This window comes from Cervus elaphus, chromosome 7 (assembly GCF_910594005.1).
Source record: "Cervus elaphus chromosome 7, mCerEla1.1, whole genome shotgun sequence".
NCBI classification, from domain to species: domain Eukaryota; kingdom Metazoa; phylum Chordata; class Mammalia; order Artiodactyla; family Cervidae; genus Cervus; species Cervus elaphus.
In genome coordinates, this window is record NC_057821.1 from 2,402,073 (window position 1) to 2,429,140 (window position 27,068).

Here is a 27,068-nt window from a genome sequence, read left to right on the forward strand (position 1 = left end):
CATGTCCCACTCTGCGACACCGTGGACTGTAGCATCCAACCTGCATTTCCTATACCTCCTACACTGGCAGGCAAGTTCTTTACCACGAGTGCCACCTGGGAAGGTCCAAATGGGAATAAGCATGGTTATAAACAAAGATAGGGCTATGGCTGCCAGGATAGTTACAGATAAAGACATGAATTCTCCTTCAGAGCCATCACTTGCATTCTCTCTTGCCTGATTTTCCTTGTGTCGGTCCCTTCTCCTTGTCCAGTGTTATACTTGATCATCGTACCAAACTACTACTCCTAGCATTAACATATTTCCCTTCCTCTGTTTTGTTTTAATCCACACAGTTATCAATGTCTGAAAGTAGAAAATGTATTTATTCACTTATTTATTGTCTGTCTCTCCCATTGGAATGCAAACTCCAGGGAGAATTTTTTTTCCCACCTCACATTTATTACTGTGAACTAGAGCTGCAAAATCAGATAAGTTTTAACCGTTTGCTAGAAAAATAAAATTACATAAAATATTCCTTTCTGTTCAGGTCATGTGGCAGAGAGGCAAAATTAGCAACACTAACAATAAAAATTTACCAAGCATTTATTTTTAATCAAGTGTTTACTAAGGTAAGTTTTGTTCACATCTATCTCTGTGGTTTCAGCTGTGGTTTCAGCTGTGTTGTCTTTGGTAGTTAAGGTCTTATCTAGAGTCTAACAAGCACATTTTATACTACTATATGTTATTATTGATGTCGCTATTGTTTTTATTTTCTTTCATTTTTAAAAAGGAACAATGAGGATACTCATGAAAACATGGTGAACCACCCAAAATGTAATCAATATAGAAACAGGATTTTAAATAACAGGTAAATTGGAGAAGGAAATGGCAACCCACTCCAGTATTCTTGCCTGGAAAATCCCCATGGGTAGAGAAGCCTGGTGGGCTACAGTCTATGGGGCCGCAAGAGTCGGCCACAACTGAGCGACTGAGCACACAGCACAATATTAGTAAATTAAACCTAACAGAAAGTTAATAGGATCAAATTTGTTTCTTGCTAGATTTTTCTAATAATTATGTTGGTAGCTAACCATGTTCACAGGAAAAATAGAATCCTATATAAAAATGTCCAAATATATGGAAATGATATATACACTTATTTGTTTTAAAAAATATGAAGAGACTACATGGTGACTCTAGGTATGCAAAGCTAACTAAGACATTTCTCTGGTCCATGAAAGTTAACTGTGTAATGAGTGAAACAGAAAATTTCAGTAAAATATGTTTTATGGTTAAATAAGCCTATCACAGGGGTTAGGAACTCTCTGCTTGATCTAAATCTTAAAGATTATATGAGAGCATAAAAACATACAAAATGAACTTTCTATTATATGACTTTGAGATATCTGGAAAGCATATAACAAATAAAGAATATATGAAAGAACAGATATAGATAATTATGTGTCAATTTATCCTCATATACCTAGAAAATCTAAACATGCTTACAGCGGAAGACAAAAGCTATCCCTTAAATACTTTTATTATTTCTTCTAAATATACTCTAACTAGAAGCAGGGTATTTGGCCAAAAAGTCATCCTTTTGAAATTATACATGGTAGAAAGTAACTAAAATTTACTCAAAATTGAATACTAGCAAGTAGCATCATTTAGCAAATTACAGAACTGATTATTAATGTTTTTTTTTTTTTTTTTTAAGGACCCATACAGCATGCCTTGGTCAGACACCACACACAGCCTTGTTACAATAAAGATCAAACATGCATGGTACATTCACAAGTTCAGTAACATTTCTTACTAGAAATTCCTCCCTTTAATGTTTCATAGTAATAGTTGAGCAACTCCTAAACTATCTCTAAGCAATTTTTATAGTCAGAATTAAAATGTCTGATTATTTTATTTTCCCTGGTAACATATCAAGTAAGAAAAAGTATGGCCAGGTCAAATGATACTACCATAACACAGTCACCCTTTTTCAATTGATTTTAAGAGATACTTTATGAATAAATCTCTATAAATAGTTATTTCAACGAAACAAAGAATTTGAATGCAGAAGATATTTTCCAATTATAAAATGGGGAAATGATGTAGTTCAGATGCAATGTGAATCATTTCAAATATCCAAGTTGATAAATTTATTAGCTTATTTGTCTTTTAAGTTAAGTCATTTAATATAACTGACACATTACAAAAAATAAGTGGAACTCTCATGCGTGCATGTGTGTGAGCTAGTAGCTTAGTTGTGTGCAACTCTTTGCAACCCCGTGGATTGTAGCCTGCCAGGCTCCTCTATTCATGGGATTCTCCAGGCAAGAACACTGGAGCAGGTTGCCATTTCCTTCTCCAAAAGTCTCTTAGATTTGCAGATAAGTATTTGAAATTGCTTCAGGTAACAGGATCAGAGTGAAGTGGAGTGGAAAGATAAAATGAGGGGATGGGAAACATGGGATGGGATCACAAGATGCAACTGAAGGAAGAAAAAGGATCCAGTCAGGAAATTAAAGAAAATGAGTACACACATAGAGAAACATCCTACAGAGGACACGAAAGAAATGAACAGATTTGATAGCCGCCTAAACAAAGGACTGAAAAAGAATAAAACACAAAACTACATGCTTTGGGAGAAAAGTCCAGTAGCTTATTTTTATGAAGATAAAGAAGATATCAGAAAGTGCAGAGTAGTCCTAAAAGGATAAAGATTATGGGAACTGATTGGAGGACAACTCAGATGTGCTTGTGAATATGGCCACCCTGTTACAATTGATTCCCTGTGAATCTTTAGTACAAATTCAAAGTTCATACCTTTGCTTTATCTCTCATTGATCCTTTGCCCAGGATAGACATTTTAGCACCTGTTTCTTCCTGTAGCCTCTTCAAAGAGTTTCCTCTCGGTCCAAGCAATTTGCCCACAAAATTGAACTAGGAAACAAAATCATTAGAACATCTATATTAAGTAGAGAAAAGCAATGATTTAAACCAAGCAAAACTGATGGGTTATGGTTTTTCGAACTTTACCATGGAGAACAGAGTTATGCCTCACACACACACAGGAAACCAGCCTCTCACATACCCAAACACACACACACAGACACACACACACACACACACACAGGAAACCACCCCAGACCTATGAGCTCAGATACACTTTTAAAGAGATGCTTCTTCCTAAAGAAATGCTAGAGTCAGTAATCTTTTGAAAATATAATTTACTCATATAATCACATAAATTATTTAAAAAAAAAATTAGGGAGAAGTACTATGGTTTATAAAATTTCTAAAGGGTTTTCTCTCCAATCAGATTATTGAAATAAAGAAAAAATTTAACATGCCTGTGCACATTCAAAATTGCAAAAATAAAATAAAATAAATAAACAAATAAAAACTTAAATTTATTTTAAATTAAAATTTAACATTCATGTTTGGCAAGCACTGTCTATGCCTGTAAAAGTGCATTTTAAATTTCATGATTGGTAATAAAGAGATTCAACTGTTCTTCAATCTTACCTTCTTTGTGTTAAAGAGTTGTTCTAAAGATCAGCAAATAAACGATGTGAATGCATACAAAAGGGTTTAAAATGTTAGAAAGAGCATATATACAAAGCAGTTTGCTTACATGCAAAATTCTAGGGCTAGAGGCATATATAACTGGTTTATTAATTATGAAATCTGGTTATAAACAAGGGAAATAAAGGCAGTTATCAGCATTTGTTGCCAGCTACTAAATGAATATCACTACATGAAATGACTGAGGTAATCACTCATTAATTAAAAAAAAAGGATTAGAATGCATTAAAGACTATGTTGGGCATGTGAAACAGAAATAAACAAAATTAAGTAACTGTCTTCTATATCAGAGTTATCATATATTTTTAAATACCCAGAGTAAGAAATAAACCACACTTAATGGGGAAAGACTGAATACTTTCCCCATAAATACAGGATCAAGTCAAGATGCCTGTTCTCACCACACTGCCTCAGTGCTGCACTGGAGTGTGGGTATCTACAGGCATGTGAGATAAATGGAACAGAATAAAGTGCAAAAAGACCACATTTAGATCAACTGATTCTCAACAAAAGGGCCAGAGCACTTTTGAAAACATTTGAAAAGTAAAATCTTTTTAACAAGTGGTGCTGGAACAACTGCATATTCATATGCAAAAACAAGTACAAAAAATACTTTTACATTCTAACACACATTAAAGCAAAGTGAAGTTGCTCAGTCCTGTCTGACTCTTTGTGACCCTATGGACTGTAGCCCACCAAGCTCCTGCATCCATGGGATTTTTCCAGGCAAGAATACTGGAGTGGGTTGCCATTTCATTCTCCAGGGGATCTTCCCACCTCAGGGATCAAACTGGGTCTCCCAAATTGCAGGCAGACTCTTTACTGTCTGAGCCACCAAGGACTCCCTGGGCTAGGAAGATCCCCTGGAGGAGGGCACAGCAACCCACTCCAGTATTCTTGCCTGGAGAATCCCCATGGACAGGGAGCCTGGGGGGCTACAGTCTATGGGGTCACTAAGAGTTGGACATGACTGAGCAACTTTCACAACACACATTAAGGCAACTCCTATTTTAAGGTCTACCATAGGCCTAAGCTAAGAAAGAAAGAGAAGTGAGGGACAAAGGAGAAGAGGAAAAATTTACCCATCTGAATGCAGAGTTCCAAAGAATAGTGAGAAGAGATAGAAAGAGATATTTAAGAAAAAGTCTTCTTAACTGAAAAAATACAAAGAAAGAGAGGAAAATAATAGAATGGGAAAGACTAGAGATTCCTTCAAGAAAATTAGAGATACCAAGGAAACATTTCAGAAATGGTAAGGACCTAACATAAGCAGAAGAGATTAAGAAGTGGTGGCAAGAGTGGTACACAGAACCAAAAAAGTCTTAATGACTCAGACAACCATGACAGTGTGATCACTCCTCTAGAACCAGACATCCTGGAGTGTGAAGTCAAGTTAACCTTAGGAAGCATTACTATGAACAAAGCTAGTATAGAATTCCAGCTGAGCTATTTCAAATCTTAAAAGATGATGCTGTTTAAGTGTTGCACTCAAGATGCCAGCCAATTTGGAAAACTCAGCAGTGGCCACCAGACTGGAAAACATATTTTCATTCCAGTTCCAAAGAAAATCAATACCAAAGAATGTTCCAACTACTGCAAAACTGTGTTCATTTCATGTGCTAGCAAAGTAATACTCAAAATTCTTCAAGCTGAGTTTTCCTGATAGATCAGCTGGCAAAGAATCCACCTGCAAGGAGGAGACCCAATTTGATCCCTGGGTCGGGAAGATCCCCTGGAGAAGGAAATGGCAACCTGCTCCAGGATTCTCACCTGGAAAATGCCATGGACAGAGAAGCCTGGTGGACTACAATCCTTGAGGCCTCAAAGACACACAACTGAGCAATTAACCACGAACGAATGTGGTACCAATAGTAGGTGAACTGAGAAACTGCAGACATACAAGCTGGATTTAGAAAAGGCAGAAGAAGTAGAGATCAAATTGCCAATATCCACTGGATCATAGAAAAAGCAAGGGAATTCCAGAAAAAAAAAAAATCTACCTCTGCTTCATTGACTACTCTAAAGACTTTGACTGTGTGGATCACAACAAACGGTGGAAAATTCTTGAAGAGATGGGAATACCAGATCACCTTGCCTGCCTCCTGAGAAACATGTATGCAGGTCAAGAAGCAATAGTTAGAACTGGATATGGAACAATGGACTGGTTCCAAATTGGGAAAGGAGTATGTCAAGGCTGTATATTGTCACCTTGCTTATTTAACTTCTATGCAGAATATATCATGTGAAATGCCAGGATGGATGAAGCTCAAGCTGGAATCAAGATTGCCAGGAGAAATATCAATAACCTCAGATATGCAGATGAAATCACCCTTATGGCAGAAAGTGAAGAGGAACTGAAGAGACTCTGGATGAAAGTGAAAGAGGAGAATGAAAAAGCAGGTTTAAAACACAACATTCAAACACTAAGCTCATGGCATCTGGTCCCATCACTTCATGGCAAATAGATGGGGAAACAATGGAAACAGTGGCAGACTTTGTTTTCTTGGGCTCCAAAATCACTGCAGATGATCAGTGTAGCCATGAAATTAAAAGATGGTTGTTTCTTGAAAGAAAAACTATGACAAACCTATACAGCATATTTAAAAGCTGAAACATCAATTTACCAAATAAGGTCCGAAAAATCAAAGCTATCATTTTTCCAGTAGCCATGTATGGATGTGGGAGTTGGACTATAAAGAAGGCTGAGCACTGAAGAATTGAGTTTTTCAAATGTGGTGCTGGAGAAGACTCTTGAGAGTCCCTTAGACAACAAGGAGGTCAACCAGTCAATCCTAAAGAAGTAAACCCTGAGTATTAATTGGAAGGACTGATGCTGAAGTTGAAGCTCCAATACTTTGGGCACCTTATGTGAAGAGCAGACTCATTGAAAAAGCCCCTGTTGAGGGAAGGAGGAGGAAGGGAAAACAGATGGTAAGATGGTTGCATGGTATCATCGACTCAATGGATATGAGTTTGAGCAAACTCTGGGAAATGGTGAAGGACAGGGAAGCCTGGTGTCCTGTAGTCCATGGGGTCACAAAGAGTTGGACAAGACTGAGTGACTGAATAACAACAATAGGTCTAAACACAAACACAAAAAAATAAATTAGCATGCAAGAAGGCCTTTGCAAATTTAAGCTGGGGAAGTTTACTAGCAAGTGAAGAATTGTCATTGAAATATTTACTGATCCAAAAAGCATTAAGAAATTAAATCTGCAAACCACAGCATGGGAGAAAATACTCCCCATAAATATATGTGAATAATGACTAGAATATAGAATCTTAAAAAAAAAATAACTCCATCAAATCAATAATTAAACACACACACAACACACACACATACACATTGCTAAAACTGGGGAAAAAAAAAAGCCAAATATTGATGGTGATGTGGAACCACTAGAGCAATTATTATTTCTATCTTAAAATGATACAGTGACTTTGAGAAGAAGATTGGAAGTTATTTATGAATTTAAACACAGATCCACTACATCCCAGTAATTCTATACATAAGTATTTATCTAAGAGTAGTAAATGCATGTGTTCCCAAATTTCCTTGCACAAGTACATTGGGACACTTTATTCATGATCACCATTAAACTGGAAATAAAGCACTGCCCATGCAAAATGAAGAGATAAAGCTTATCCACAAAAAGAAAGAAACCAGTCACTGATTGACACAGCAGTATGAAGTATCTCGCAGACATTATACTGAGTGGAGGCAGCCAGATACAAAAGGGCATATCACATTAGATTCTCCACTGGTACAAAAGTCTAGAGGCACAAAGAATCCATGGTTGCCTGTTGAGAAATAAGGCTGAGGTTGAACTGTCTAGAAAGCAAGTGCATAAAGAAACATCCAGGGTGATGGTATTATTATTTATTTTGCTGAAAGTATAAGCATATTCCTGTCAAAACTCACCAAGATGCACACTAAGACCTGTGCACTTTAATGTATATAATGTTAGTTGCTCAGTCATGTCTGAATCCTTGCAACCCCATGGACTGTAGCCCTCCAGACTCCTCTATCCATGGGATTCTCCAGGCAAGAATCCTGGATTGGATTGCCATACCCTTCCCCAGGGGATCTTTCTGACCTAGGGATCAAACCTGGGTGTCCTGCATTGCGGGAAGATTCTTTACCATCTGAACCACCAGGGAAGCACTTATTGTATGTAAACAGTAAATCAATTAAGAATGAGGGGAAACTAAAGATGGTAATGATAACCCTATATGCAAAACAGAAAAAGAGACACAGACGTACAGAACAGACTTTTGGACTCTGTGGGAGAAGGCGAGGGTGGGATGTTTCGAGAGAATAGCATCGAAACATGTAAATTATCTATAGTCAAACAGATCACCAGCCCAGGTTGGATGCATGAGACAAGTGCTCGGGCCTGGTGCATTGGGAAGACCCAGAAGGATTGGGTAGAGAGGGAGGTGGGAGGGAGGATCAGGATGGGGAATACATGTAAATCCATGGCTGATTCATGTCAACATATGACAAAAACCACTACAATATTGTAAAGTAATTAGCCTCCAACTAATAAAAATGAATGAAAATAAATAAATAAATAAATAAAAGAATGAGGGGAAACTAGAAAGCAGAAACCCCATGTAAATATTTAAAAATTAATATCATGGATAAGGTGTCCATAGGTTCGTGGATTTATCTCTGGGCTTTCGATTCTGTTCCACTGATCTATATTTCTGTCTTTGTTCGACAAATGAGGACAATGGAAAAAAGGCAACCTCTTTAACAAGTAGTGCTGGGAAAACTGGTCAACCACTTGTAAAAGAATGAAACTAGAACACTTTCTAACACCATACACAAAAATAAACTCAAAATGGATTAAAGATCTAAATGTAAGACCAGAAACTATAAAACTCCTAGAGGAGAACATAGGCAAAACACTCTCCGACATAAATCACAGCAGGATCCTCTATGACCCACCTCCCAGAATATTGGAAATAAAAGCAAAAATAAACAAATGGGACCTAATTAAACTTAAAAGCTTCTGCACAACAAAGGAAACTGTAAGCAAGGTGAAAAGACAGCCCTCAGATTGGAAGAAAATAATAGTAAACAAAGCAACAGACAAAGGATTAATCTCAAAAATATACAAGCAACTCCTGCAGCTCAATTCCAGAAAAATAAATGACCCAATCAAAAAATGGGCCAAGGAACATTTCTCCAAAGAAGACATACAGATGGCTAACAAACACATGAAAAGATGCTCAACATCACTCATTATTAGAGAAATGCAAATCAAAACCACAATGAGGTAGGATTACACGCCAGGCAGAATGGCTGCTATCCAAAAGTCTACAAGCAATAAATGCTGGAGAGGGTGTGGAGAAAAGGGAAGCCTCTTACACTGTTGGTGGGAATGCAAACTAGTACAGCCGCTATGGAGAACAGTGTGGAGATTTCTTAAAAAACTGGAAATAGAACTGCCATATGACCCAGCAATCCCACTTCTGGGCATACACACCGAGGAAACCAGATCTGAAAGAGACACGTGCACCCCAATGTTCATTGCAACACTGTTTATAATAGCCAGGACATGGAAGCAACCTAGATGCCCATCAGCAGACGAATGGATAAGGAAGCTGTGGTACATATACACCATGGAATATTACTCAGCCATTAAAAAGAATTCATTTGAATCAGTTCTAATGAGATGGATGAAACTGGAGCCCATTATACAGAGTGAAGTAAGCCAGAAAGATAAAGACCAATACAGTATACTAACACATATATATGGAATTTAGAAAGATGGTAATGATAACCCTATATGCAAAACAGAAAAAGAGACACAGATGTACAGAACAGACTTTTGGACTCTGTGGGAGAAGGCGAGAGTGGGATGTTTAGAGAGAATAGCATCAAAACATGTATATTATTAAGGGTGAAACAGATCACCAGCCCAGTTGGATGTATGAGACAAGTGCTCAGGGCTGGTGCACTGGGAAGACCCAGAGGGATCAGGTGGAGAGGGAGGTGGGACGGGGGATCGGGATGGGAAATACATGTAAATCCATGGGTGATTCATGTCAATGTATGGCAAAAACCACTACGATATTGTAAAGTAATTAGCCTCCAACTAATAAAAATAAATGGAAAAAAATTAATATCATGATAAAATTATCACCAAAAATACTAGTCCCAGGCAGTGTATAAAGGCATCTCAATAGACTCTTACAAAATAGATCCTTCTACTCTGTGCATAAAGTGGGGAAACTGTTCCAGAAACCATGACTCGTGGTTGACCTATTTACTGGACCCAGGCAACAGGAGACTCCTTACCCTTCCTCTGTCCTTAGAATGTATGTTCTGCCCACTGTTCACACACATGCAGCTTTGAGAGTGCTCTCCATTGCTGAGACCATCTGGACTGTGTCAGTGACTGAACCCAGTTAAACTCTTAAGATTCTGGTGGGCATCCTTCTACTGCCCAAGACAAGCCTCATATGTAACTTGCTTTACACTGGAGGAGGAAATGGTAACCCACTCTAGTATTCTCCTCTGGGAAATCACACGGACAGGGGAGCCTGATGGGCTACACTTTGTGGAGTCGCAAGAGAGTTGGGCATGACTTAGTGACTAAACAACAAAAACAAATTGCCTACTAAACCAGCAAACTATCAGTCTGGTGTGATCTGGTTCTTTTTTAGACTTTCTTTGCCCTTGTTTACAGGGACTAGATTTGAATTTTACCCAGGGAATGCCCCAAATTACAAGCCAACAGCAAGTGTCTTTTAATTTCATGATTGCAGTCACCATTTACAGTCATTTGGGAGCCCAAGAAAATAAAGTCTGTCACTGTTTCCATTGTTTCCCCATTTATTTCCATGAAGTGATGAGACTGGATGACATGATCTTAGTTTTTTTGTTTGTTTGTTTGTTTGTTTTTTATGTTGAGTTTTAAGCCAGCTTTTTTCATTCTCCTCTTTCACCTTCATTAAGAAGCTGTTTGGATCCTCTTCTCTTTCTGCCCCAAGTATGGTGTCATCTGCATATCTGAGGTTATTGATATTCCTCCTGGCAATCTTGATTCCATCTTCAGCTTCATCCAGCCTGGTGTTTCACATAATATACTGTACATACAAGTTAAATAAGTAGGGTGACAATATACAGCCTTGACATACTCCTTTCCCAATTTGGAACCAGTCCTTTGTTCCATGTTCAGTTCTAACTGTTGCTTCTTGACCTGCATGTAGGTTTCTCAAGAGGCAGGTAAGGTGGTATGGTATTCCCATCTCTTTAAGAATTATCCACAGTTTGCTGTGATCCACACAAAGTGTAGTGTAGTCAATATAGATATTTCTAACTCTGCTTCATCAGTTGTTATGTTTCCTTTTTCATTTCTTATTTTGTTCATGTTTCTTTTCTTCTTGGTGACCCTGGCCAGAGGTTTTCCAATCTTGTTCATCAGACAAAAAAATAATGTAAAACATATCTAAATTTGAAAGGAAGAGGTAAAACTTTCATTTTATGAAGATGGTATGATACTATATAGAGACAACCCTAAAGACATAAAAATGACTAGAACTGATAAACAAATTCAGGTAGCAGGATATATGGTTAACATAGAGAAATCAGTTGCACTTCTTAATACCAACAATGAAATATCAAAAATGGAATAATAAAACCCAATGTCTTTTAAATTCACAGCTCTAAAAGAAAGTACTTATAAATAAACCTCACCAAGGAGGTGAAAGACTTACAATACTGAGAACTATGAAGCATTAATAAGGGAAACTGAAGATGATTTAAAGAATGGATAGATATCTAATGCTCTTGGATGGGAAAACTAATATCGTTAAAATGGCCATACTACCCAAAGCAATCTATGCATTTAATGTGATTCCTATCAAATTACCCATGATCTTTTTCACAGAACTAGAATAAATGATCCTAACATTCATATAGAACCATAAAAGACCCAGCCACAGCAATCCCAAAGGAAAAAAAAAAAAAGAAGCAAAGGGAGAGACATGACAGTTCCAGACTTTAGGCAATGCTACAAAGCTACAATAATCTAAACAACATGGTATGAGCATAGAAACATATATATGGATCAATGAAACAGAATATAGAGCCCAGAAGTAAACCTGCACAATTACGGTCAATTATTTTTTGACGAAAGAGGCAAGAATACACAATAGGAAAAAGACAGTTTCTTCATCAAGTGGTTCTGGAAAAGTTGGACAGCCACATGTAAGTCAATGAAATTAGAATACTCACACTATAAAAAAAAATAAACGCAAACTGGTTTAAAGACTTAAACACAAGACATGGAACCTTAAGACTTCTAGAAGATAACATATGTAAAACATTCTCTGACATAAATTGTACAAATATTGTGTTAGGTCAGTCTCCCAAGGCAATAGAAATAAAAACAAAAATAAACAAATGGCACCTATTCAAACTTACGAACTTCTGCATGACAAAAAAAAATCATAAAGAAAGTAAAATAATAATAATAATAATAACCTAAAGAATGCAAGAAAATATTTGCAAATCATGCTACCTACAAGGGCTTAATTTCCAAAATACACAAATAGCTCATACTGGTAGACAAAAAAGAAATAAGCAACCCAATTGAAAAATAGGCAGAAGATCAAGAGACATTCCTTCAAAAAGAAATATAGATGGCCACTAAGCACATGGAAAGATGCTCAACAACGTTAGTTATTAGAGAAATACAAATTAAAACTGCAAAGGGGTACCACCTCACACCAGTCAGAATGAAAGGGAAGTATTAGTCACTCAGTTGTCTCCAACTCTTCGCGACTCTGTCCCTGGAATTCTCCAGGCAAGAATACTATAGTGGATAATCATTCCTTTCTCTAGAGGATCTTCACAACCCAGGGATTGAACCTGGGTATCCTGCAGTGCAGGCAGATTCTTTACCATCTGAACCACCAGGAGAAGACAGTTAGAATGGCCATCATTAAAAAAATATACAATAACAAATGCTGGAGAGAATGTGGGGTTCATGGGAATGTCAGTTGGTGCAGCCACTGTGGAAAAAATTAGGGAGGTTTCTCAGAAAACTAAAAATAGAATGACCATACAATCCAGCAATCCCACTCCTGGACATATTCAAACAAAACTATTATTCAAAAAGACACATGCATCACTATGTTCATAGAAGTACTATTCCTGATGGTCAAGACATGGCAACAATCTAAATGTCCATTAACAGAGGAATGAATAAAGATGGTGGTACATATATACAATGAAATACTATTCAGCCATAAAAGAGAATGAAATGATGCCATTTGCAGCAACATAGATGTAACTGAGATTATCATACTAAGTGAAGTAAGTTAGAAAGAGGAAGACAAATGTTATATGATATCACTTTTATGTGGAATCCAAAACATGACAGAAATGAACCTATCCGTGAAACAGAACGAGAATAAAGAACATAGAGAACAGATTTGTGGTTGCCAAGGGGGAGGTTGTTGAGGGAGGGATAGTTTAGGCTTAGCAGATGCAAACTGGTATAAATAGAATGGGTAAATTACAAGGCCCTACAGTATAGCATAGGGGACTATATTGAATATGCTGTGGTAAACCATAATGTAAAACAGTATGAAAATATGTAACTGAATTACTTTGCTTTTCAACAATAATTGACACAACATGGTAATTCAACTACAACTGGTACAAAATACATTAAAAAAGGATGGTTTCGAATTAGCCACTAAAGATAATATCAATATATTTCCATATGGGAAAGTTATAAAGTTTGACATTTTGCTGAACCTTGATCACAGAGGTGGAAACTGGGCATGGAAAAAAGCAGGGGCAGAAGAATGAATAAAGAAGATATAACGTGTATGTATGTATATATATGTGTGTGTGTATATACATATATGACATATGTAGGCATATACATACATACATACATATACAATGGAATGTTACTCAGCCATGAAAATGAAACAATGCCATTTGCAGCAACATATGTGAATCTTGACATTACTATACTAAATGAAGCCAGATAGAGAAAGACAATACCATACGATATCATTTATGAGTGCAATCTAAAACATTACAGAAATGAACTTATATATGAAATAGAAATAGACTCACAGACATAGAAAACAAATGTATGGTTATCAAAGTAGTTAATGGGTAGGTAGGGAGATAAATTAGAAGTTTGGGATTAAGATATACACACTACTAGATAATAACAAGTAAACTATAAGGACCTGATGTATAGCACAGGAAACTATAATCAATATTTTTCAATAACCTATAATGGAAAAAACCCGAAAAAGAATACATGTGTGTGTATAACTGAATCACTATGCTTTACACTTGAATACAAATTGTAAATTAACTAAACTTCAATTTAAAAGCTTTTTAAAGTTTCAGAAAAGGAGACTGAGAAAGATGCTGTGGAGTGGAGAGAAATGAAAGGTGGGAGAAATCATCAGAAGTTGTTTGTGGTCTTGATACATGATGCTGGGAAAAGTGGCCACAGGAAACCGACAGGGAGACCAGATGAGAGCCCAGGTGCTGCCTTCAAGATCTGGCAGTTCACTGAGTTAGGAGAATGCACAGAGTGGAGAATGCATTAGTAACCGAAATACACTCTATGCTCAGAGGATTGACACTGTATCATTAATAAAATTATGGAAGACAGGAACAGAAGTTTTAGAAGAAATTTAGTTGCTCTCCACATTAAGAACTCTAGGAACCATGAGTGAACAGATATCAAGAAAGATATTTAACGTGAAAATAAAGGTCTACCAAGGTTCTACATAGGACCATTACTTACAAGCAAGAAATTGGTAAGGGAGAGGAATAAAAGAGGAAAGCAGGAATACGTATATTCAGAAGAGAAAAATAAGAAAGAAGGGCAAAAGACTAGTTTCTGAAGGAACAGCAAAGAATGAGAAACAGAAGAAAGGGAGTGTGTTTGTTTGTTTTTAAATAAATCACTCAACACACAGATATGTATCAAGTGACAATTATGCTCTAAGCACTGGCCCAGGAGAACTTCAGGCTTCCACAGGAAAGTATAAATGAAGTCACTAAAAAACCTTTCCTGAAAAACAGCATTTAAACTGGACTATGACCTACAGGAAGTTAGGGCAAGTCAGCCAAGGGGAGTTCTACTGGAGACAATCCAGGAAGAAGAAATAATGTGTGAGAAAACCCAAAGCAGGCAAGTTGGAGAAACTGAAAGGAATTCACTCTGGAGATTTGAGAAATGGGGCTAGACGGGAAAAGTAGAGAAAATATCCATGTATTTACTGACTGTGGTAAGAATTTTGGTCTTTATCAATTTAGGAATTTTTAGTCTAATTTATTCATATTATTTATTCCCATTTTATTGAAATGTAATTGATGTACAATGTTTTATAAGCTATGGGTGTACAGTATAGTGATTCATAAATGTTAAAGATTATGGGGAAGCTCATATTCCATTTATATGTATTGAAAAACATCGACTATATCCCTATGTTGTACAATATATACTTGTAGCTTATTTTATACATGATAGTTTGTACCATTTAGCCCCTACACCTCTATTGCCCTTCCCCCATTCCTCTTCCCACTGGTAACCACAAGTTCATTCTCTAAATCTGTGAGTCTGCTTCTTTCTTCCATTCACTAGTTTTGAATTTTTAGATTCCACATATAAGTGATATCATACAGCATTTGTCTTTCTCTGTCTGACTTATTTCACTTGTGTAATGCCCTCCATGTCCATCCATGTTGTTGCAAATGGCAAAAATTTCATTTATTTTTATGGCTAAGTAATATTCCATTGTATGTATATATACCATATCTTCATCCATTCATCTGTTAATGGGCACTTAGGTTGCTTTCACATCTTGGCTACTGTAAACAGTGCTGCAATGAATACTGGGGTGCATGTATCCTTTAAAATTAGTGATTTACTTATTTTTTTAATTTGTACTGAAGAGTGGAATTGCTGAATCATGGGGTGTTTCTATTTTTAGATCTTTAAGAAACCTCCATACTGTTTTCCAACGTTGCTGCACCAAATTTGCATTCCCACCTGCACTGCAAAAGGGTTCCTTTTCTCTACAACTTTGCCAACCTTTGTTATTTGTGTTCTTTTTGATGATGGTCATTCTGACAGATGTGAAATGATATCTCATTGTGTTTTGATTTGCATTTCCCTGATGATTAACGATGTTGAGCATCCTTTCATGTGCCTGTTGGCCATCTGCATTTCCTCTTCAGAAAAATGTCTATTCAATTCCACTGCACATTTTTAAAGTGGGTTGTTTTTGTTTTTATTGAGTTGAGCTTTTCCAGTGGCTCAGCAGGTAAAGAATCTACCTGTAATGCAGGAGACACAGGAGACTTGGGTTTGATCCCTGGATCAGAAAGATCCTCTGGACGAGGAAATGACAACCCACTCCAATACTCTTGCCTGGAGGATCCCCATTGACAGAATGGCCTGGTGGGCTTCAGTCCATGGGGTTGCAAAGAGTCAGACACAACTGAGCAACTAAGCATGCACACACACATAAATAGAATATAACATTTAACATTTATCGATCACTATATTGTACACCCGTAACTCATAAAACATTGTACATCAATTATATTTCAATAAAATGGGAATAAATAACAAATAAATTAGGCTACAAATTTCTAAATTGATAAGACTAAAATGCATATGATTTTACAGTTTTCTTTATTTAATTACTTTGTGTGACTATACCTTCTTATATTGATCTATTACTAGCTCATATAGGTTTCCCACTTGAATAGGTTTTGTGACACCATAGACTATCTCTGTACATGGAATTCTCCAGGCAAGGATACTGAAGTTGGTAGCCATTCCTTTCTCCAGGGCATCTTCCTAACCCAGAGATTGAACCTGTGTCACCTGCACTGCAGGCAGATGATTTAATGTCTGAGCCATGAGGGAACCCTGGCTGACAAAGGTTTCCCACTTGAATATGGAAATGTTTAAGTGCTAAAGTTGAATGCTGAATAGAGAAAAGGAATACACTATAAAGGATGGCTTTACTTAAATCAGAGAATAACAGACCAGAATAAAACCACCAGAATAAGAGTTAGAAAGGTTTTACATTAATTATCTTATTTCATTCTTAGCCAAACCTCTGAGGAAGTGTTGTTTTGCAGACAGTGCAGGCATGGAATTGTTAAGTAATGAATCCAGGTTCTGGGGGAATAATAGCAAAGGATATTTTAAGGACAGTTACTGTATTGGCACAAAGATTCAAGAAAATTCAGGGTGTTTTGTAATCATGAGCATTAATTTAGAGATAACATATAGATTTTATAGGTGTAAAACTGAGCCAAAATCCCTGTAATGTAACACCCAGTACACTGTTTTTCTCAACCAAATATGAAATAAAAGTTAAGCAGTGACCTGATTTTCACACTATGTTGCAACAACCTGAACTGAAATGCTGCCCGTTAGTCATTGTTCTGGATGTTCTGAATGTGTACATTCAGATCCCCTTACTCTCCTCTATTCCGTGTTATGTCCCTGAGTTTTTCAGAACCAGGTGTCACCAGGCTCTTTGCCTTTTGCAACTGGTTGTGTTTGGTCAATAAGACATGATTCAAATAACTGGAGTGTAGGGCAGAGAAGCTGGTGTGTTTATTTTCCTAGCTTTTTCCTTGTTGCCCTGGTTTGGCAGTGATTCTTCTCCCTCTGTTACGGATACACCTCCTGTCTGCTGGCTCCTCTGTAGCTGTCTCTTCCCTTAGCCCTGGAGACTTTGGAGGAGCCAAGCTCCTCACTTTAACACGCCGAGATATCTCACTATGCGCTGTTACTCCCTTACCATACACTGTAAACTTTCCCTCAGTAATCTCCTGTTGACCACCACCTTTTGAGTGTGCTGTTTCCTTTTGAGAATCCGACCAAAAATAGGGTTAAGGTATTTTTCAAACTTTGCCTAAACAAGGCTTTCACTTAATAGAGGACTATGCTACATTTATTCAGCGATGTGCTAAGGAATGCAACATAATAACTGAAAAAGGAATGTAAAAATAGTTCCATGGGGCAAAAGAATAACCTAAGATCATGTTTAGTTGGAGAGGTTTGGAAAATATTCTAGAAGAAAGCAAGGCTTCATGCTTGAAGAAGAGGGAGGATAAAGATGTTTTCTAATATTGCACAATGAGCAAAAATATTTTTCTTCTATATTAAAGTTGTATTAAGCATTAAATTTAAAATTTTTGAGAAAACACATGCTGTCAAAATGGAAACACAAGGCAACAAAAATTTACCAAAGCATCTCAAATGAAACTATGTAAAACTAGAACTGATAAGAAAGAATAATGAAATTGGGAATGAAATTAGAAATCAAAGAAAGGAATGGCTTTCCAAAATTATGTGAACGTATTAAAAGATAAAGTGTTCCAACAAGTTATTCAAGCTAGAACATATTTTTATATAAAAATCTTCATTACTAATAATGCAAGACCATACAATCAAAGTATTCCTTTTTTTTTTCTTCTAATCTCTTCTCATTAGATACTATCAGTATGTTTATTGCTAAGGTTTTGCATGTTTAACAATGTTCATATACTTTTTAGAAAGGAAGAAAAATAAATTTTTTATCATATATTTAAAGTTACTTATTATTTCACATTTTTATGTAGAATCAGATATAAGTATCTAGTAGAAGCAAAATATCAGGAATAAATAGAAACTGCTATTGCCATCATTGGAAATAACTCAGGAAACTCTTGGAGTTATTTCAAGCGGGGCAAGATGGGAAAGGAACAGGCGGGTGTGGAGTAGTTTGCTCCATAGAGGCGTCAGGGACATATCTTCAGATGCAGAAGATCCCAGAGTACCAGCTGAGAGCTGGCAGAGGCCCCTGGCCGCCAGAAAGGAATATACAGAGCCACACAAAACTCAGCAGGATGCAAGCAGGAAGGAAAACAGCAGAGGGCAGTGAGGGGGATGGGGCTGGCAGAGCTGAAGCAGAGCTGAGGTCCCTCCACAGGAGGAAGAGTTTGGGAGAGAGGAGAAGCATTTGAAGCTACTGGAGAGTGAAGCGGTTGATCCGTCACAGTCTGAACGGAGTGAGAAGCACATAGACAATCCATGCCACAGCCCTCCGTGCTCCAGACAGGGGTGCGAGTCCCTTGGTATGCATGGTGGCTGGGAGCTGGAGCATACGGATTGGAGAGCGACCCCAGGGTGAGGACTGCTGTTTAGTATGGGGATGTGAGGGAGGCGATCTCAGCAGAGAATGCACGTGAAGGAAAGCCAGGCAGCTGCAGAGGCAGGGAAACGCTGCTAAGTCACGTGCCCGGGGTGGAGTCCTCACTGCAGACTCTCCCCCCACATGCTGGCACTGGCATCTGACCAACGGAGAAAGACCTCTGAGAAGGTGGCCTTTTGAGTGATGCACAGAGGAATATAGAAGGACCACAGCCATGGGTGTCCTTTGAGCACCTGCAGTGCCAAACAACAAAGAAAGGCCAGCTGCCAGAGGCTAGGGAAAAAACCCTGATAGCACCATAGCCTCCGCACCCATGGCCAGCGGCGTCGCTGAGTGCCTGAAGCTGCCAATGTCCATGATCCAAGCAGCCATGCCACCCGCTGATCAAAACCCATATTGGTGATGTATCCTCTGCTGTTTCTACTTCTTTGTTCTTTTAATGTTAGTATATTGAAAGTAAGCTAGATGGTTCTCTAATAAATATTGGTATTATTTATTCATATAGAAAGAGTGGCTTATTTTGTTAACAAATCCTTTGAACCTGAGATGAAAGTGATAACTTTCAATGAACAATGGGTAACAATGGCAACTGAAGATGACAGACATGACACAACCTTCACTGCAACCCAGCTGCCGCACTCCCCATGGGAATGCAGCTGCAGAACCACCTGGGTGCCCGTCTGGGTGGCTGGAGAGCCCAGCACCATCAAGTTCACTGTTGGGGTGGGGATGTTATGAGTGTGTTTGTAAAACCTCCAAGCTAAAATTGGACTTAGCAGTCACTGAGTTCAAACAGGTAGATGCTTATCATCTCTAGTATCAGAACACTCTACACTTTTAGTTAGGCTGTATAACATACATAAATAACTATAATTTTCTAATCATTTAATATGAAATATCACTATTTAACCACCTTGCTGCTGCTCATAAGGGAAATAAAAGTAATAGTAATTTGAAAATACAATTCCCTGGCATTTAATAGAAAGTTATTAAATTAATTTACTTAGATAAGTCATTCATTCCATAGTAATAGATGTTTGAAACTATTCATTTTCTTTCTAGTATACAGTGTTTTACTAAAATCACTTGATAGCCCATATGATTACAATTCATGTTTGCAAGTCAGCTGTCAAGATTACCAATTAATAATAAATACTAATTTTTCATCAAAAAATGTACCAAGACTTATACATCATCTCAGGGCACAGAGGTGCAGACTACAGGTCCTGGAGTCCAGTGATGTGGGTCCAATGCTCTCTGCTTCCTGAGTTCTTGAACAAATCACTTATCTCCCACCCCACCCCCAACACTGCCTTCTTCACCCAGAGCTCAAGGTTGTTAATAGCACTGTGGTTTGTTATGAAGATTAGATGTAAAACATTAAGAACAATGCCTTCCAATGCATACTGCATATTAAGTATTCATTTCAATTATGTTTTATATTCTGGATTAGTGAAATCTTAGTAAATCAAGGGGCCCCCAGGTAGGTGCAGGGAGTCGGTTGTGCAGGGAGCCCACTGCAAAGACAGAATGAAATTATGTTCCTGGACCATAAGGCCTGGGGTTACTCCCTCAGGTCACATCCAATCACACATCCCAAAAGTCCCGCTTCCAGGGGTTCTCCAGGGGTTTAGGTGGCCACTCTGTTCCCTACAGTCCTTTACTTCTCCCAGAACCAGAGGCTGCCTGTCTATTCCCCACAGTCAGAAACAGTGGATTTGAGGTTTGGCCCCTGACCCCTCAATGCATAACTCACCCAAATGGAATTTACTACACACAGTAACCACAAAAGACCTATAGAATCATATTCTTGAGAATGATTTGATGAACACAACCTGGAAATAGATACTAACTTAAAGGAAATTAAACATACGTTCATCATCGTCATCGCCACTTACTGCCTCACTGTCAGAGATGCTGGGTTCTCCATGGCCACGGGGTTCTTGCTCTAATGCCAATATGCATCGCTCTAGCTTGTCCAAGAATCTCCGTACATAGCACGCGGGCATTGTATAACAGAGAGCACTACTGATCCATATTCACCTTCAGGGCAGTCAGAAAAATTCACTGCGCAGTGCAGCAATAGTCCATGTCGCCTTCTTAGGCAAATGGGAACTCACCACCTGTAACACCTTTTCCGTGTTATCTGGTGAACTGTCCACCACCTCCCAGTCTTCTACTGGAGCCCACACTGAGAGGATCGCGGCCACCTAATACCATATGCTATATGGTGGCCACTGGTTTCCTCCATCGAGTGGAGCCTCAGAATCACCTACCTGCTGGGTAACCTGCTGACTCTTCTTCTGTGGACCTCAGGCTCCTCTACCTGCTGGGTATCCTGCTGATTCTAATTGTATGGCTTCTCATTCTGCTGACCCTGCCAATTGTATTGCTGATCCTGTTCACAGCACCAATTGTTTTACTGTTCACGCTGTCCTGTCCGCACTGTTTGCTGAAACAAGGGTAGGCAAGGCATGAGATGGGAGGCTGGAAGTAGATGCAAAGAGCTGTAGGAATTGCAGGCAGGTTTATTCTCTCCTGGCTGACATGGCAGCCATAACACAACCTCTCTTCGTGGCTGACACAAGAGCCATAGCAACAGACATAACAGAACCATAACATGGCCATAACACAGCCATAACCTAACCTCAGGTAACATAACCATTATGCTGCTTCAGTGTAACCCCAATGCAGCAGCAGCCAGGGCTTTCGCGGTGAAGCTCATCCAGGTGCACCACACAAGTAGCCCATGACCCAATGAGTGCCTGCTGACGCACAGCGCTATCAGTGATCTCAGCCGTCACAAAACCATGCAGTCATCATTTCCTGAACACTGTGCCAGGAGGTGTGAGAGCGTGGAGCAAGAGAGCCTGACTGGCAGCATCATGGCTGATTTGTTCTTTCCCCACAGTTGGTATGGAAAGATCCAATGTATGTTATTTATTTTATCTCGTTTCACTTCTGGCCTCTGCCCATGGGAAAAACAGGTATTTCATGCTAACAAAAAATGCCTACCTGACAGGGGATATAGGAAAATTATCTACACTTTCTATTCAACTTACTATGAACCTAAAATTTCTCTACAACATAAAGTTTATTAATTAAAAATTTATCTACCTGATTCAAGGGTACATATTTCATTGTAATTCTACCTCTCCTATTACATGTTTTCCTAAAACTTTCTTTCTCTAGAATAGATACAAATTTATAAATGACCTTTATCTTAATAACCCTCCTCTGATTCTAATTTATAGGCAAAAATGGAAGATGCATTGAATTATGAAAGGGCAAGACAATCATTGATTTCCATCACAGAAAAAGATATAGTACTTTTAGGACCAATTAGCCACTAATCTGTGAGGGATATAAATGCTGGATAAGGACGAAATGAAGAAAATCCACTCTCCTCTCTCTATTTTCATTCAAATATCAATTTATATAAAATCACCTTGGACCATCAAGTAGGTTAATTTTTAAAGGCAAAATTTGGAGAATTGGAATTTACATGGATGATAAGCTTCAGGAAGTTCTCTATAAATACCACTCCCCAAGCTAAATTCAAACAGTCTAGGTTTCTGATTAAAGCCACTCCTGGTGGCTCAGATGGTAAAGAATCTGCCTACAGTGCAGGAGGCCCAGGTTCAGTCCGTGGGTCAGGAAGATAACATGGAGAAGGGAATGGCAAACCACTCCAGTATTCTTGCCCAGATTTAAACAGCTGACTCATTGGAAAAGTCCCTGATGCTGGGAAGATTGAGGGTAGAAGAAGAGGGCATCAGAGGTTGACATAGCTGGAAGGTATCACCAGTGCAAAGGACATGAACTTTTTCAAACTCTGGGAGATGGTGGGGGGCAGGGAGGCCTGGTGTGCTGCAGTCTATGGGGTCACAAAGGGTCTGACATGACTGGGTGATTGAACAGCAAAAGATTTTTTATTAAGGGCAGATCCACATTTGTTAAAGCTAAGAATAAGACTGAAATTCTTTTATTTATAGAATGAAAAATAAATACCCTTGTTGTTGTTCAGTTGCTAAGTCATGTCTAACTCTTTCCAATGCCACGGACTGCAGCATACCAGACTTCCCTGTCCTTCACACCTTCACCCTTCACCTTCATCTCCTGGAGCTTGCTCAAATTCATGTCCATTGAGTCGAAAGAAACAAGTGGAACAATTGTATTTACATGCCTCTTTCTGCCAGGAGAGAATTAGGCCAATTACCCAATTTTCTATTAAGGCCCCTACTTAATTTCTACCAACAAAACAACAAAGATATGATATAAATTGCCTTCGGGATAGCTCAGTTGGTAAAGAATCTGCCTGCAATGAAGGAGACTCCAGTTCGATTCCTGGGTCAGGAAGATCCCCTGGAGAAGGGATAGGCTACCCATTCCAGTATTTGTGGGCTTCCGTTGTGGCTCAGCTGGTAAAGAATCTGCCTGCAATGAGAGAGACCTGGGTTTGATCCCTGGGTTGGGAAGATCCCCTGGAGAAGAGAAAGGGTACCCACTCCAGTATTCTGGCCTGGAGAATTTCATGGACTGTGTAGTCTATGGGGTCACAAAAAGTCAGACACGACTGAGCAACTTTTACTTCACTTTACTCACATAATATGAATATAAGAAAATGCATATGTATCTGATATCCACAGTGTATGTGGGTAGTGAGTAGGGTGGGACAAGATGTTCAGATATCCATCTCCGGCTTTCATTTTCAAATGTCTAAATTCAGCATATCTAAACCAGAACTCATAAGCAACTTAAAATGACTCTCTTCCAATAATCATAATGCAGTAAAAGGCCCTACACTCCACATTCAATGTAGTTGCAAAGGTCCAAACCTACAAATCCTTCCAGAAATATCTATTTTGCATCAATACTCAATCCTGCTGATCTTTTTCTTTTTCTTTTTTTATCTTTTTCTCACATACTTGCAACTTCCTTTCACATTTCTCCATCCCCACAGTTACCACCCTAACCCAGTAACCACCACCTCCTCCTAGCACGATGGATCGGCCTACAACCCAGTTTTATCACATTCATTCTCTCCCCTTTTAAATCTACAACACACATGATTTCAGTGTGACTACATTTTAAAAAACAAAGATCATTCCCAAACTAAAATTCTTCAAAAAAACACACTCTTCAAAAGTGTGATTATAATGAAGACTTCAATCCTTAAGCCACACTCCAAGGTCTGTGGTCCCCCTCATCTGTCTCTGACCTCTCACCTCTCACTGCTCCAGCCACACCAGCCTCTGTCCCTTCTTGTTCCAGAACCCTCACTACTGTTCTATCTGGCCACATCAGACTTTGCAGACTTACATCATCTCGCATTTCAGGTCTCAGTTCAAATCTCACTTTCCCACAGAAGGTCTATCTGATTCTAGATGAGACTAAGTCCCTCTGATAAAATCCACTGAAGCCCCTATAACTAAATATTTCTATAACTATTTGACTATTGTCATTATTGCCTATAAGAATATAAAATAACTAAAAGTATGATTTTTATTTTGCTTACACAGCCTCTATCTCTGCTGTGTAACAGACACAAAATAAATATTTGTTTCTTAAAGAAACAAATAAAGGCTATTGTGTCATAGCTTTAGACTTTTTAAAAAATGAACAAATCGATGAGGATGGGAATGTACCACTCAGAGTAGTCCTCTAATAGACTTACAGGCAGAAAATCTATCTCTAGTGTCTGAAAGGGTATGATTTTTAAAATTATTTTTACAGCAAGAAGAGAGCTACAGCTCATTCATAATGTGGCTTTGAGCTTGAAAATTTCAAGTAGTTGATCAGGTAATTGATTTCTATTTATAATGTAGGAAAAATAAAACATACAAATTCACACAGTCAAAATAATCAAATTTATAACTAACAGAGGCCTGTCCTAAAAGGCATCACTCACACTACCCAGATGCAACCACCAGTTGAGGTAATACTACACAATGACAACAAGCACATGTCTTGCAAGGCCACAGACTCAGAGGAAGAGAGTGAGTTTGAAGGAGATTGTGCAGGCTTTCTAGGCAATTGCGAAGTCTTTGGTTTTTATAAAGTAAGTTGGGAACTTCTGTAGGTTTTGAGCAGAGGGAAAAAACATTCCATTTTAAAAGATCAGTTTGACTGCTGTGTTGTGAAGAGATGTAGACATACAGGAAAAGAGCAAGGAAATGAATTAGGAGATGGTGCCACAACCATGGGGAGGAGCAGAGAGCTCAGATGAGGCTGCTGGCTGTGGGAAAATGGAGGCTCACCAGTGTGGACTAAAGGTAGAGGGAGGGGATTTCTGGACTGACGAATGTGGGATGTGAGAGAAAGAGTCATTAAGTTGTTCTGGTCTGAGCAAGTGCAAAAAAAAGGGGGAAGGACATTTGGAGAGTGAGTAGAATATTATGAATTCATTTTTGCACATATTAAGGGGGTGTTCATTTCATAGATAAAAATACATAGAAAATCATACATTCCATACATTCAGGGCCTAAAATTCAATGCAAGGGCCATAGGACTTTTCTTTTTTGTTTCTGTATTGTTTTGTATCCCACACATCTTCAAAAAACCAAAGAATCAATCATATTAATATAACTTGGTCTTCTTACACTCTAAAATGCACACACAAGCATTATCTGCCATGAGGTTTACTCATATTAATGGAACATTTTTCCTGAGTCCAAAAGTCCTGAAATGTGAGCAAATGCACTAGTGATGTTACTGTCCTAGGTTCTCAGCAAGATTTTCTAATTAGAATAACTAAATTTAATGTTTTGCCTACACTTATGTTTCCAATTATGTCCACAAGATAATAGTAGACACTATAGTCTAATAGTGTCTATTATTACTTGTGTAATATTACTATTACTTGTGTAATTATGTCTGTAAGACAACAGTAGACACTATATTCTAACGGTGTCTACTAATAATTACTTAATAGGCCCCAGGTGGTTCAGCGGTAAAGCATCCTCATGCTAACGCGGGAGATGCAGCAAACCTGGGCTGGGAAGAGCCCCGAGCAGAGGAAATGCCAACCCACTCCCGTATTCTTATCAGGATAATCCCATGGACAGAGGAGTCTGGCAGGCTTCAGGCCATGGGGTCTCAGAGAGTTGGGTGCAACTGAGCATACACACAACTAAAAATGTAGGATTCTTTAACATTATCAATTAATTATTAATTGTTAATTATTAAATAACAAATTTGAATATAAGTAAAAGGATTCTTAAAAGCCAACAACATTTAAATATTTATAATTGAGTGGTTAATATGTTTATATATGTTCCCATTTAATTTTTATTTTTAGAAATTTTACAGTCAAACAATACATTATTTGAAAATAAGCATATATTGTTTTGATACAAATGCTTTCAAATAAAGAAAATAACTGTAATAAATAGTAATTTAAAGATATCAGTTAACAGAATAATGACCGAACATATATGCAGAGATAACAAAAGTGCAAAATAATACTTGCTCATTTGGGTCAAATTTATTCAGCCAACAATCTTAACCTTTTTCAGTACAACTTAATAAGGATACACACAGAGATAAACTACCAATAATAGTTTCTAGTTTTCTATGAGAAAATAAAAATGAAATAAAACTACTTATTGCCAATGGTTAAAAGAAATGCAATTTTGAAATATGCCATGTAAGGTCAACTTAAACCAGTAAAACTGGGCAAGCTTTGAGCTGTTGCATAGTATAAGATATACCAAAATGAGCTATGCAAAGAAAATGCTATACAGTTAGGGCTTCCCAGATGGCTCTTGTAAAGAATCCACAGGAGGAAATAGCAAATCAAGCTAGTATTCTTGCCTGGAAAATTCCATGGACAGAGGAACCTGGTGGGTTAGTCCATGGAGTCACAAAGAATTAGACACGACTGAACAACTGAACACACACAATGCTTTTGCTGTCTTAAATAGGGGTTTTATTTTATATTGAACAAAATGATTTAGTATGGGAAAGCTCCATGAAAAATAAAGGAAGGCAGCTTTTCAAGTTCCAGGCAAGATAGAGAAAACAGGATTGGATTTATCATTCTGAATCTCCCAAAAATAAATTAGAAAAAGAAATAACATGAAGGCAAAAAACAACAACAACAAACAACAAACAAACCACTTCTCAAAATACCACTTATCAGGTAATAAAGGAAAGGTTGCTGAGAAATAGGAAATAAATTAGGGAAAGCCCAAGTTTTCCCTAGTTTACTACTTGTCAGGGTTTTAGGGAATGAGGTAGGAGGGGAATCCAGGCAGAGTGGAATGCATCCCCTGAGTGCA

The 27,068-nt window shown here is 38.0% G+C and overlaps 1 protein-coding gene across 15 annotated transcripts in view; it reads right to left on the reverse strand.

Annotated features, from left to right (window-relative positions):
• KHDRBS2 (KH RNA binding domain containing, signal transduction associated 2) overlaps positions 1-27,068 on the reverse strand; it is a 722,049-nt gene that overhangs the window by 426,153 nt on the left and 268,828 nt on the right. For all 15 annotated transcript variants that reach the window (XR_006341943.1, XR_006341940.1, XR_006341944.1 and 12 more), the window contains one exon: positions 2,803-2,919. Coding sequence is in view for 9 of the 15 variants with exons in the window: in XM_043906994.1 (XP_043762929.1) it covers positions 2,803-2,919 (117 nt within the window). In the remaining 6 variants the exon portion in view is untranslated. The remainder of the gene's footprint in view (positions 1-2,802; positions 2,920-27,068) is intronic.